The sequence below is a fragment of the Micropterus salmoides genome, unplaced genomic scaffold (assembly GCF_014851395.1).
Source record: "Micropterus salmoides isolate LMB-PRFRI ecotype aquatic unplaced genomic scaffold, ASM1485139v1 Ms_hic_scaffold_12, whole genome shotgun sequence".
Classification (NCBI taxonomy): domain Eukaryota; kingdom Metazoa; phylum Chordata; class Actinopteri; order Centrarchiformes; family Centrarchidae; genus Micropterus; species Micropterus salmoides.
In genome coordinates, this window is record NW_024040263.1 from 8,763,765 (window position 1) to 8,778,198 (window position 14,434).

General features: G+C 40.5%; 1 protein-coding gene across 3 annotated transcripts in view; it reads right to left on the bottom strand.

Annotated features, from left to right (window-relative positions):
- The window catches only part of herc3 (HECT and RLD domain containing E3 ubiquitin protein ligase 3), a 44,680-nt gene that overhangs the window by 25,474 nt on the left and 4,772 nt on the right, over positions 1 to 14,434 (bottom strand). The window contains exons 1-9 of one of the 3 annotated variants that reach the window (XM_038713175.1): positions 14,177 to 14,284; positions 11,694 to 12,045; positions 9,369 to 9,528; positions 8,112 to 8,188; positions 6,361 to 6,582; positions 5,627 to 5,718; positions 4,723 to 4,853; positions 2,543 to 2,694; positions 945 to 1,018 (exon numbers count right to left, since the gene is read on the bottom strand). In XM_038713175.1, the coding sequence (XP_038569103.1) occupies positions 945 to 1,018; positions 2,543 to 2,694; positions 4,723 to 4,853; positions 5,627 to 5,718; positions 6,361 to 6,582; positions 8,112 to 8,188; positions 9,369 to 9,528; positions 11,694 to 11,916 (1,131 nt within the window). In that variant the 5' untranslated portion in view covers positions 11,917 to 12,045; positions 14,177 to 14,284. Of the gene's footprint in view, positions 1 to 944; positions 1,019 to 2,542; positions 2,695 to 4,722; positions 4,854 to 5,626; positions 5,719 to 6,360; positions 6,583 to 8,111; positions 8,189 to 9,368; positions 9,529 to 11,693; positions 12,046 to 14,176; positions 14,285 to 14,434 lie in introns of those variants that run through there. The other 2 variants (XM_038713177.1, XM_038713176.1) reach the window with 2 other exon arrangements.

The window sequence follows — 14,434 nt, forward strand, 5'->3', positions numbered from 1 at the left end:
GAGGAAGATAAACACAGACACCATAACTGCACTGTCACAAACATTTAGAAGATTGTTTGCACTGGAACTTCCACAGTGTTTGTGACAACAGTCCAGCACTGGGCTTCAGTGTGGGTTGTGTCAATTTCCTCCATCAAGATAAAATAAACAGGCCACGCCTGAGGTCTAAATATTTTGCTGTAGAGGCTAAATGTGTGTTATGTCTACCAGTGCACATTCCTGACTCCATATACAGTTTAGCTCCAATATAAGAACTGGTAAACACTTAGACATTAATGCCACCCTGTGGTGAAACACTGAAACTAATTAAAACTGAAAGCATCAACAAAAGAAAGGTCATTTTGAGTGTCCATCCATTCATCCACTCTCTATTACCGTTTATCCCTTGCAGGGCCGTGGGGTGCTGTAACCTGTTCATAGCCTGTAACTACCTGTATCAATAGACATTCATGTAGACATATATTTATATTTATACATCATTCATACCTTGCACTTTGTATATTAATGTATCATATTCTATTTAATTACTATTTAAGCACTTCAGGTTAGATTAGCTGCATTTCGTTGCGTTGTACCAGTGACATGTGCAATGACAATAAAGTTGAATCTAATCTAATCTAATCTAATCTAATCTAATCTAATCTAATCTTACTGATCCTAGCTAACACTGGGCGAGAGGCGGGATACACCCCAGATAGGCTGTCATCACAACGCTGACACACAAACAACCATTCACACTCACATTCACTCATTTGGGGTGTCTGTTTTTTTAGCTGTGTATATCGCTATTGTTTCAATCAGCTATTTTTTATGTTGTTATTATGATTATGTTAAGGTTTGTGTTGAGGGTAGTCAAGTAGTGCTGAACGGAACTTACCAAAATATAACAACAACAAGCTGTAACTATCTTTAGAGAGAAGGTCACACAAAATCAAATCACATACCTGTTCATTTGAATACAATAAGAAACTATGGTCTCCTCCACAGATGATTTTGGTCACTGTATATTGTTTTGACCCTAATAAAGAAAGGAAAGAGAAACACCACGTTAGCTGGACAACATTTTAACAGTTAATCAAATAGTTACTTAGAGTATAGATATTGTAGATTATAGATCCAATAGATTATATAATCAGCAAACACTTTGACATCACATGATGAACGCTGATTATTCCAGTACCACAGACTACAGTGGAGTTATATCGCTTTTCTCATGACTTTTATTGCAGTTTATTAATTATTAATTATAATTAATAATTAATTATCGCCTTTCATCCTTTGTTATGCCTCTGTACATCAGCTCTGTCACACCCAGTGAAGTTGTTACTAGCTGACAACACTATTAATGCCTTCTAACTAGTAAGCAAGTCAGAAAAGTTTATTTAGTAGAGCACCTTTCACAGATCAAAGTGACAAAGAATAAACCGATTAAAAATAAAACCCTTAAGTAGTAAAACAAACAACAGTAAAATATAGGCAGCAACAGACCTTAAAAACTTATTACAAACACTAGATGGCATGAGGCAAGGCCAGTTTGATGGCACAAGTCTTTAGCTGCTTTTTTAAAGGCTTCATCAGAGATCGCAGAACTTATGTCTATAGTAAGAGCGTTCAACAGTGTCATATCCACCACTTTAAAGACACAATCACATGTTTCCTTGTACATCAAACACAAGGACTGACCAGTAAGCCCTGGTCACACAACCTAAGTGAGCTACTGGTGATTTAAGGGTGGAGTAGGTGAGAGATGTACACAGCTGCCTCACCATGCTGAGCTATATATGTGAAATCAAGAACCTTGAAATTAACCTTGAACCTGAGTGGAAGCCAATGTAGAGGAGATAACATGTGAGTTGACCTGCTGGACCTGGTCAAAAGCCTTGCAGCAGCGTTCTGGACCATTTGCAGATGGTCCAGGGACGACTTGCTGAGGCAGGTGAAAAGGGAATTGCAGTGGTCTAGCTGGGATGATATAAAAGCGTGAATAGACATTTGTAACTCGGGGTTAGGGTTAGCCTGGGTTTAGCAATGTTTCTTAAATCGAAGAAAGATGTACAAATCAATAATGTGATTTGTTAGACGAAGTACATAGATAGATCAAACATAACACCAAGACTTCTAAGATTAGATTGTACTGCTGAAGAAAGGGACCCGAAAAAAACTGAGCAACCATGGAAGCCATCCTATTAGAAGCAACAATAAGGACCTCAGTATTATCTGCGTTGAGCTGTAAGAAGTTGTTAGCCCTCCAGTTCTTAATCGCAGTCAGACAATTGTGCAGAACAGTCGGATTGTCAGTCTCACCAGGCTTAAGAGAGACATATAATGGGTGAATGTAAATCTGCAATAAAAATGTCACCTACTTAGCTAATCTTTCATGTTATTTTATACTTTCTTGTTTTCTTTTGTCAAGATCCTATTGCTTTTAGTTCCTAGAAAATAGGGAAAGCACACCTAAACACATATGAATGAAAAGTGTTGTAAGTAGAAGCCAGGTATTTCACATGGCTGATTTAAGCAACAATCATATATACTAAAGTACCTGTTCCGTGGATATTTCCAGTCAGGAAACCAGCCTTGACAGGAAATGGGCTTCTGGCATCTCCCAACATTCCTGTGCCCAGCTGGCCATGGCTATTACAACCAAACGCATATACCACACCAGAGGAAGGCACAAACGCCAACGTGTGACGCCTGACAAAAAGAAAAATTGAAACAGAAAAGTGTCTGACTTCACAGTAACTCCAATGCTGAGGCTGTTAATGGAGGCGTTGCATTCAATCGCATTTTTGTCAGAGGCGTTAGTATTATTGTGTCTCCCTTATGTACAATATGTAAAATCAGAATCAGAATCAGAAGGAGCTTTATTGCCAAGTACTGTTTTACACAAACGAGGAATTTGGTTTGGTGATAAGGTGCTACGTGCAGACAAACATACAGTTGACATAAATAAATGTAGAAATATATAAATACGGAATAAACAAATGCAAGTTGTACAAGAATAATTAAAGAATAGAGAAATATAATACAACTATTTGCGGAGAAGGAACAATGTGGCAGATATTTACATGTGCATTACTCCAGTCTATGATGTGCAGACGTATTGCAAGGGAAGAGAATAGTGTGAACATATATATAAAAATTGACAAAATATAATAATATAGAACAACGATTAACAATTAACAACAAATATGTGCAATGTGCCAGGTTTGTGCATGATATATAATGAAGTAAAATTTAGATGTGCAGAGACATTTGTATTATTTGTCCTGATGGGCCACAGCCTCTTGCCAGAGGGGAGAGTCTGAAACAGTTTGTGTCCAGGGTGGGAGGGGTCAGCTACAATCCTTCCTGCTCGCCTCAGAGTCCTGGAGGCGTACAGGTCCTGAAGAGAAGGAAGATTGTAGCCAATCAAAAATTCTCTGCAGAGCAAATGATACGCTGCAGCCTACCCTTGTCCCTGGCGGTGGCAGCAGCGTACCAGATGGTGATGGAGGAAGTGAGTATGGACTCAATGATGGCGGTGTAGAAGTGCACCATCATTGTCTTTAGCAGGAACTACATCCTCGGCTGGGCCTTTTGGTGAGGGAGGTGATGTTCAGGTCCCACTTGAGGTCCTGGGAGATAATGTTGCCCAGAAAACGGAAGGAGTCCACAGTGGTGACGGGGGAGTCACACAGGCCACGACCATCTCCATTGTCTTAAGAGTGTTGAGCTCCAGACTGTTCTGGCTGCACCAGGTCACCAATTGGTCAATCTCCCACCTGTAGGCGGACTCATCCCCACCAGAGATGAACCCACTGAGGGTGGGGTCATCTGCAAACTTCAGGAGCTTGACAGACTGGTGACTGGAGGTGCAGCTGTTGGTGTACAGGGAAAAGAGCAGGGGGGGAAAAAACACAGCCTTGAGGGGAACCGGTGCTGATGGTCCTGGAATCAGAGACATGTTCCCAGCTTCACATGCTGCTTCCTGTCCGTCAGGAAGTCAATGATCCACCTGCAGGTGGGGTCAGGCACGTTCAGCTGAGAGAGCTTGTCCTGCAGTAGGGCCGGGATGATGGTGTTGAAAGCAGAGCTGAAATCCACAAACAGGATCCTGGCGTAGGTTCCTGGGGAGTCCAGGTGCTGGAGGATGAAGTGAAGGGCCATGTTTACTGCATCACCTACAGACCTGTTGGCTCTGTTGGCGAACTGCAGGGAGTCCAGGAGTGGGTCTGTGATGGATTTTAGGTGGGACAACACAAGGCGCTCAAAAGACTTCATTACCACAGAGGTCAGGGCGACGGTCTGTAGTCATTTAGTCCTGTGGTCCTTGGTTTCTTGGAGACAGGGATGATGGTTGAGGCTTTCAAGCCGGCTGGCATGTCTCCAGTGAGGTGTTAAAAATGTCTGTGAACACCAGTGTGTATACATCTAAGCCAAGTAGGTTAGCTGCAGCATTGATTTCTACTTCAGCTGCCCAGATATCATCAGATTGTATTCTGAACTTGTTTATATAATCCTTCAAAGATGTGTACTGCCTGTCAATCAATGTGCTGAACAACAACACACTGCACTCCATGTGTTTCATGATAGCAGGCCTAAAGTTATGATGAAAATATTGGTTTCCACACACAACGTGTGATATAGCTCGAAAAAGCAGTTTCTATCAGCATCAATTTTGTCTGTTGTGTACGTTTCACCCTATGAACCTAATGATCTGAAGTTAAAAACATGCAGTACCTGCCACAGGTGATCTGGGACACCTCAGTGCCCATGAGCTCCAGCACTCGTCTGGGTAAAAGTTCGTCATTGGTGGAGCCATGGCCCAGCTGACCCCACGAGCCATCACCAAATGTAAACAAGCCGCCATCCTGCCAGAGACACAATACAGAATTCCTTTTTTGTTGTTTTAGACAGAGTTTCTTAGCATAGTAGTGCAGTCAGAACTAAAGTACTGTTTTTCCCCATGACCACAAGTAAAACCCACGTGTCCTGTGGTGGATTAAGATTAGTCAGGGTTGGGCAGTTTGGCTGGAATAGGATATCAGATTTTATCTGTGCAATGAAGGTCAACTTTGCAAAGGAATTTTCCTCCGGGACCTAAGTGGGTAAAGGTAGTAGGTCCAGGTTATACACATGTCCCAGACATGGAAACAGAACTACTCTCTCTAGTTCACACTGAAGTATTTCCCTGTGGGTGCATAATGACAACTGGGTAGGTCGTTGCCTAGTCCACCAAGGACAAGATATATGGTGATCTGCTTCAGTCTTAGATGTTTACAGTCTCATATTAGAATGTAATACATGTGGACTCCTAATTCCAACATGACCTAGGTAAAGCACTAGAGTTCAGTTTGGTTTTGACACTACATAGTGTTATCACTTTGTACTGCTGTTGGCATTTTTCTTCTTAGCCGAGCTTCATTTAACAATGCTATGTAAGACATACCAAGTTTCCTGAAACCTTCATCTTCAATGAGGGTTGACCAGTTCACAAGAACTTTCTTTCACAACCTTGGTTGATGCTTTAGTAGTGAGTCACTATAAAGCTAGAATACTGATACCAAACTGGACTATTTAACAGTTGGTGGCGGAAGGAAGTGAAAATTACTGCTGTTGGAGGGGGGTTTATCTACATTCATACCTTGGTGAGGGCTGCTGTATGTTCTTCTCCACAACTGATGTGAACAACCTTCTGCGATCTCAAAAATTTGATGTGGCATGGGACAGCACGGTCTGAGGAAGGGAACACAAACAAGAAAGGAAGATCACACTGTTCCCCAGTGCTACTAGTGTCATGTTTTTACAAATGAGTGGTAAGACATGGCAACCTCTGCATTTGAATCTAGTATTGTGGTGGCAATAAATCACTAACTTTGCTTTCCAATAGGTATTTGTAGGTTATCATGACAAGACAAAAGACATTTTGCGTGAAATGTTCCTATAGTAGTCTCTCCCACAATATGGCCACCTAGAAACATTTTTAACACACAGCGCTAAATAAAGTAGAACAGTATGGTATCATTGTTCCACAGAGACTTGTTTACAATTTCCAGTAATATGACATATGTATACTGTATTTTCCATATAGGAACACTTCAATTAAAGATAGTCAGAACAACACTGTGTAGGTCATTGTATCTGTTGTTCATCTGTTGTGTTTGTTTATTTTCCTTATTAATAATTTACTATGTATTTAGCTATAAATAAATGCCCTTATTTATTCATTAGGAAGTGATTAATTACTCCAGTTTAAGGTTCCCTGTTTTCCATAAATGTGGTGGTGCCCCTTTGAACAAGTTTTATTAAAGTAGTTATTTGGCACAACTGTAAGTGAATTGTATTAAATCTACGCATGTATTATGTGTATATTATTACCTTGTTTATCATTGAGACCCAGCTGTCCAGCTTTGTTCTTGCCCCAACCAAATACAGCTCCGGACAAGGAGAGAGCGAAGCTGTGGTCTCCCCCGGCGGTTATCTGTGCCAAAGGAATTCCCGCCAGAGACTTCAGGGGATGAGGGAACAGCTTGCTAGGCTCTCCTTTCCCCAGACCGAGCTGACCGCTGGTGTTCTGGCCCCACGTGAACAGCTGGCCATCTGAGAGGAAACAGACAGAGAAGCAAACTAGTTAACTGTACATCTACACCAATTACCAATTACTGCCTGTACAGGCAAATATGCAACATTTTGCAAGCGCTGTTCTAACCGCATTCCTTAATGTCATTTCACTTTGATATCACTGATGTTGTTATTGTTGAATGTGATGTGTGGATGGGCAGCAGGGTTGTAAAAATGAACATTAAATAGCGGCCGTATGAAGCGTCTCCCCAGTGACACTGTGCCCATTTACGCATGAGCCACAGCAACATAAATTAAGAATAAAAAATCTCCCGACACGCCGACTGGATCGGTCAAGATCTGATGTTAATTCCTGAGCTCCATCAGGGTGGATGATTTGTGCGTATAGCCTATATAAGTTCCGTTAATGTCTGAGCCGATCCGCATATCACACCAATTCAGCTGCTATAATCGTGACAAAACAGCTGCTGAAGTCAAATTATTAGGCTGTAATATCAACCAGAGCATTCAGCACTGATCTGTTTCATGTTTTAATAGCCTAATAGTGCCCATGTAGTCTGCACGTAATTACAACAGTAGAGTCCTGTGATGACAGCTGTAATTGGGACTATATGAGATAAATGTTACTGTGTCATTTTGTAAAGGGTGCTGTAATCTGACTGTTTAACAGATGCTATTAATGTTTATTGGAACCTCGAGATGTTTATACGTGTTATAATGTTAAGAGACATGTTTCTGGATTGTGAAGAAATGATCTGAAGCCTTTAGTGCCAAAAGCTGGTCTGCTGCTCTGACAGAGATCACAGCTCAAAGCTGTGCAACAGGTCATATTTAAATGACGTCGCTTTAAAATGACGGCTCCGAGGAAAGGACATCTCATTTTGTTAAATGCCCGTTTCCTCGACTCCTCTCTCCTCGCATCTCTTCCTTGACTCCTCAAGCTCGCATCTCGGGTGGGTGCGACTAACATGTCTAGAGTCGATGAGGTGAAAATTTGGGAAATGAGAAAGGCCCTCAGACTAGTGACACCTGTGTGTAATTAGTTTCTCCCCCACCTGTGTATTGAAGTGGTTGTCTGTCTTTCAGTGGTTGCCAGTTGTTTGTTTGAATGTAAGCTTCTTTCGACGGGAGGCTCTGTGTGTTTCTAGTTTAGTCTCTAGTTAGTCTCCTGTTAAGTTTCATGTCTCCCTGTTTCTTGTGGAATACTATTTCGCTTGGATTTTTGGACTTTGTTTTTACCTGCACTGTAAGTTTCACCGTTTGTGCAATAAATCACAGTAATCATCAGTACCATCTCTGTGTCTGCATTTGGGTCCACAAACTCTGTCTCCTGCGTTCAGCCCTGCCGGCTGAACGTAACATTAGTGTTCATAAGCTGATATAATTTCTTTCAATGTGCCTTTTTGTGGTGATTAAAAAAATATTTGATTATGAACTAATTACAGCTTGTACAGTATTTTTGTGGGGCATGTTTGCTTGACTGACAGGTGCCTCAGCCTAGCCCTGAACAGTGCTGCTGTGCAATGAAGAGACTGTGTCTTTCCCACCTCTAGATAGTGCAATGCAGTGCTGATTCCCACACATTACTTGAGAGATCCGGTGGTCACACAGCCTTTTGACCAACCTAGAAAAAAACAAACATTTGTTTATCAGGACCAACAAATTTACGTAAATATAATAGAGGACAAACAACATAACATAAAAATTTTTAACTTTTCTCAAACAAACAAAAAAAATGTGTGACTAAGCTACTCAGTACTCAATCTAAGATTGCAAGTAAACCACAAATTACAGTAAATCCCATGTTTTCATCTTTTTATCAGCTAAGGTGCCATTTAATGCACCATGGTATCGGAGCTCAAAGATTGTCTTTGCCTTAAAGGTGGGGTATGCAATTCTAGAGAAATCCAATACATGATAAATACCATGATATAAAGTGAACAAGCTAAGTTGTGGGTTAGTAAACTGCTGCTGCGAAGCTAACATGCAGAGAGAACAAGACGGTTTCCCAGAGCCAGCACACCAGCTCCAGACAGCGATGCTCAACTCTCCTGCTACTATTGCTAACATCACAACATCAGCATATCTTGGCAAACTACAATGTAAGCTCAATGTCCATATGCAAGTCATTTAACATTACCTGACACACAAATCATGGCTGGAATAGTGTTGTGTGGCTCAATTTAAGCCACTTTGTTTGTTTCCCGATTACAGAGCCAGGGCTGTGTACAAACACACTGAACAGACAGCTAGTGGACCGTGAGGAGATATTCCCTGAATTGACATAAAGACGTGTATTGGATTACAACCGTATACCCAAACTTTAAATTAGTCTGTCATATTAAACTGAACTATAAGTACAGCCCTAAGACTACTTTACAATCATGAAGGTTTCACGATCCTACAGCAGGTAATTCACTGCATCTGAATAGTTAAACTACATTACACTCTAATTTTATGGGAACAGAAATAATTCTCATCATTATTTTGGATGCGTGAGTCCCTACAAATCGTCTGTTTTGACTGCTTGAGTACTGTTATGTAGTGCTCATGTCCCAACCTCCAATCTCTTCAAAGTCATTTTCTTGTAGTGTTTTTATCTCCTTTCAGGCTAAAAGATGAAATCGTTCCTTTATTGATGCCCCATAGGGCAAATTCAAAATGGCACAGCGGAATGTAAAAAGAAAGAACAAAATATAATAAGTTGAATCCGTAAACATCAGAATCAAGTCTATAAAATATATACACAATCAAAACAGAATCTGAAGAAGCTTGAATTCCTGTAAGGTGTGCTACTCAGTCACCTTGGGATTCGAACAGCCGCCTCTGCAGTCCCCAGGCCGAGCTGGCCCCCTTCACCAGCTCCCCAGGAAAACACTTGACCGTGCTCATTAACCGCCAGAGAATGGGCCCGACCACACGACACCATTGTGATCGTCTGAGTATCCAGAGCTCCCACTGGCTCTGTGGAGAGGAGGAAGAGCTCGTCAGACGTCTGCAGTTTCATGCCAAAAACACAAGTATGTACAGCCTTGATTTGAGAGTGCAGGTGCTGTAGATACTCCTTTCACAAATGGCATTATGGTCCCTTTAACTTTTCTGTTACGCACATGTCATACCAAGTGTAATATTCTGCTTATCAAAACTAAAATAATGTATGTTTCAGCTAGAGAATCCAAATGGTAACTTTCTTACTTTATCTAATCCTTCTGACAGCAAAAACAGGCATGTGCTGAATGTAATAACATAATAACACCTGAGATACAGAAGCTAGGAACGTATAATAATGTTACATACACAGAAAGAAATCTGAGTCATCCATACTTTCGACTGCACTGTGAAAATGGGTTTGTCTCCATCCAGTATGTCTCCTGCTGTTAATCTGGTTTATCATACAGTTAACTTGGTTAATGCTACAATTCCTTAGAAAAAGAACAAATACACAAATGTGTATGTGTTTTCAATTGAGCTTTAACTATAGTATGGCATTTAATCAGCAATCTTTATTTTGTAGGCTCATAAAAAAGTTATATTCATCTAACTAAACATACCTGATGAAGGCCTACTAATTAAAACATTATTAAATAAATTAATTACGGGTACTTATACAGTGTGTGGGATGTCATCAAGGCAGTTTCCAGACTGCATACTTGTCACCAAGGATTTTTATGTGTGAAAAAACTTGTCAAGGTCAATGTATTTGCTTGAGGAGTCGTGATTACATTTAATTATTAAAGCTTCACAATGGAGATAGACTGGTCTTAATATTATTTGTGAGAACAGATCAACAATCTTTGTGTAAAAAACACTTTCCAATATTTATGATCTCACAAAAAAGAAAATGGGTATGTGGCTAGTCATGCAATCTATTGTTCCCACTCAGAAATGGAGACACTTTGACAAAAACGTGTAGGCCTATTTATGATACTCTCTATTATACCAAGCAGGAAGCTTCCGGTCAGCAAACTGACGCGAACACGGAAGTCCCTTAAACCTGCATTCTATCGAACGGCCAGCAGGGGGCGACTCTTGTGGTTGCAAAAAGAAGTACGGTCCTATTAGAAATAATGGTAAAATGACTCTAATTCTCAGCTGATTTATTACCCCAGTAAACAAAGTAGACCATAAAGCAGAGTATGCTTCAGGGCGGGATTATCTGTGATTGACAAGTCGTTACTATGGCAACCTGTCAGTCAGGCTAGAGTGACTCGTACCTACGGCACTGTGTAAATTTAACCAGCGCCGTTGAAAAGCTTATTAGGAGTTGGCTTTTCACTCTCTCTGGTGAGTACATTTAGTTTTAAAATTGTTTAAAACTGTTCTCTAGACAAAATTGTCAGCCCTGTTAAAATGACAGTTGAACACGAATTACAGATGCACCTAGCTAAGCAAGCCAATTAGCTCCACACACGGCTGTTAGCTCCACGGTCTCGTCCAAATATGGTCACATCCGGTGCTGCTGGTTGCAAAAAATCAACATGGCGGCGCCAAAATTTTAAGACATACAGTACAAAAGACATTTCACTGCATTTTCGGAAGGCACTTTCAGTTTTACATAAAGATACGGTGTTTGAGATACGAATAAAAAAAGGTTTAGACGTTAAGTCCAATGTGTAATTTCTAACATCAACGTTCGCTGTACAGAAACAAGCCATGCTAACAGCTGAACTTAGGCACAGTATTACTTTGTGCTAAATGCTAACATCATCAGGCTAACAAGCTCAAGGGAATGTCATTAGTTCTGCAGCTATTTGGTCAAACAATGAACACCTGCACCAAATGTCATGGCAATTCATCCAGTTGTCAACATATTTCACTAAAAACAAAAACGTCAACCTCATGGTGGCACTAAAGGAACTCACAGATCACCAAAGTCAGTAGGATTCATCCTGTGGGATCCATGAATGTCTGTCCAACATTTCATTGGAATCCATCTAATAGTTGTCAAGATATTTTAATATATCTTGACATATTTCAGCCTTTGGAAACACACCATGTTATCTTCACCCGCATTTTCACCTGCTAGGTAACTTTCCATACACCTAGGGAAAGCTTTTTGGTGCAACGACCTGCAATTTGTAATTATTAATCTAAAGTCTGTGAATGTGTTTTTCACGCTGAAAGCTTACCTGGTGAAGTACCTGGTTTGTCGTGGCCCAGCTGCCCATAGCTGTTAGAACCACATGTGTACACACTACCATCATGCAGCAGGAACATTGTGTGTTGCCCTCCACAGGCCAACTCTTTCAGTCCCCTGCCACTGAACACGGGACAGTTCCTTGGCTCAAACATGGAGTTCCCCTCCACACCAATCCCCAACTGTCCATCCTTTGCATTCCCCCAACACAGCATGTTGGCGAGAGGAGAGGGGATGAGCACCAATCTGAAGAGACTGAGAGAGTGACGGCCAGATGGAGGAAGATAGAAAATGTTCAGGCTTGAGAGCAACCCCGCTTTCTCCTCTTCATGTAAATTCCAATCCTCAAAGAAACAAAAAACAGAGTAATTACGTCATCTTTCTTCATTGGGAAAACATACTGATCACGGTGCTCCACGTGTGAACCCATGTTGATAATAAAGTAAGTACGAGTTTAGAGGTGGGCGTGGCTGTGTGTGAGAATGATGTAAGCAGCATGACAGAGGAATAGGCAGTGTGTTTAAATAAACCATGTCGGTGTAATCCCATCTTAAGCAGCTCCAACCCGGTCTAGCCTTCAAGACGATCCACTTGCAATACAGGCATGTTACTGAGGGAGTTAGCCAAGCGTAATGAACACATGGGTATAAAACATTATAAAAGGAAACACAAAATGACATAAATCGGTAGACAGAAAGAAGTGAGAAGAGGTGAAAGCAGTATGGAACCGCCGCATCTGTCACCTCATCAAATTGAGGGCTTCAGAGGCTTTAGACCAGGATTACCTAATAAATTCATACAGAGGACAACCGCGGCTACCCTTCACTACTCCAATTTGATCACTTTATGCCCATCTAGCCCCTATTTGTAAAGTTGTTTGCTCTCTATCTCCACTGTAGATAAGATCTGTGTGAACAAAAATATAATTTTTGTGTGTAATATCTGCATTCAACTGCCAATATGTTAGGCACGTAACAGAAATGAATGCAATCAATTACAAAAGCCCTGCAATAAATCCTACCACCATGAATTACAGCTAAACAATTAGTCCATTAATCAATAACTGACAAAAAATGTATCTGCAAATATCCTGAAAATGGATTACTTGATTAAATAATGTGAATATGAATATCTGCTTGTTTATTTAGTCCTCTATAAAAGCAAATTGAACATCTTTAAATTTTAGACTGTTGGTCAGAATAAACAATCAATCGATTTATTTTCAAAATTTTCTCACATTTTATGGATATATTGAAAAAATAACTGGCAATAACAACTGAAATTAATGTTAAACTTATATGCAGCTCCAGTTATGATGTTAGGTTTTTGTTAAAACTATTATATATCAATAACAGTACACAAAAGATTTGAAACACCTCTCTATTTGGGTGGTGATGGTGCAGTGGATAAGACGCATCCTCCAATGTGTCCCTGAGTAAGACACTTAACCCCTAGTTGCTCAAGAGGCGTGCAACCTCTGACATAAATAGCAATTGTAAGTCGCTTTGGATAAAGGTGTCAGCTACATGAATGAATATATTTTGTGTTTTATTAGTCTTTTCCTTGTTAGGGTTTTACCATTTAATTCAAATGTTCACTATTCACTTATTATTTTGTTTGACTTTTGTAAAGCACTTTGTAATCCCTGATTATTGCAAATGCTACAAATCAACTTAATGGCTATGATAAGTAGCAGTAGTATAATGCAATACAGATAAACAGCACTCCAAATTAAATCAACGTTGACCATTGTAACCTTCATGAGGAAAGCTAGATTGTTATATTAAACTGCATTATTTATGCCTAAGTGCAACTGTTACCTACTAACCTGACAATTGGGTGTATACTGAGAGAGTGTAAGAAATAATTGAAAATGAACTGTAAGACCACAGTTAACACACTGAACCCAATTGGTAAACACTGGATAAAACGTGAATAGGCTAAATGTTATTATTAACTTGCTGTAACACCTCAGACTTGGTCTTGAGCTCCTAGGAAATAATGTGAATCCATGTTTATTACCTGTTAGCAACATAGGTTAGCAATCACTGCATTAGCTTAATATGAAGCTAGTAGCTAGCTGTATTTAAGTGGCGTTAATTTAATGGTCTAGCCTAATCAGCTGTAGGACATGTAACGTTTTTTAAGGTTATGTTAGCTTGCTGTTGAGGAGAAAGTGAAGGAGTGGCCTGGGTCTGCGCTGTGCAGACATGTTTAACACAGTGTGCAGGCGTAGCTACATTTCTGCACTGACATTAGCTGGTTAAACAGACGGCTGGATGACCTAAAACAAGCCGTTAACGTTACAGTTACACAGTTAGCTAATTAACCTTAGCAAACCTACGGCATCGCTGACTGTCAATCTTGTGGTTAAAAAAAACAACCAGCAATCCCCTGGCTATCCGATGTCTACACAGTCAGTAAAACCGTGCTGCAATGTTGCTGGTTCATCCAAAATTAAAATGCGGTGTTTACCTGGACAGATGCATTCTGATATATTTGGGCGTCTGGTTTCGGTTCAGCTCAGAAAACAAACTAGGAAGTACCAATGCTGCCTACGTCACAGAACGTTGTAGGCAGGAAAGGCTGCGATTGGCCCGCCGATCCGGGAGTGTTTCAACAAATTCTGTGACGCATCCATCTGACTAGTGATTTCTGACTAGCCTATACTAAGAAATTACATAGACGTTAACTGCTCTTTCTGTGGACTTCATTGTGAAACAACCATACACT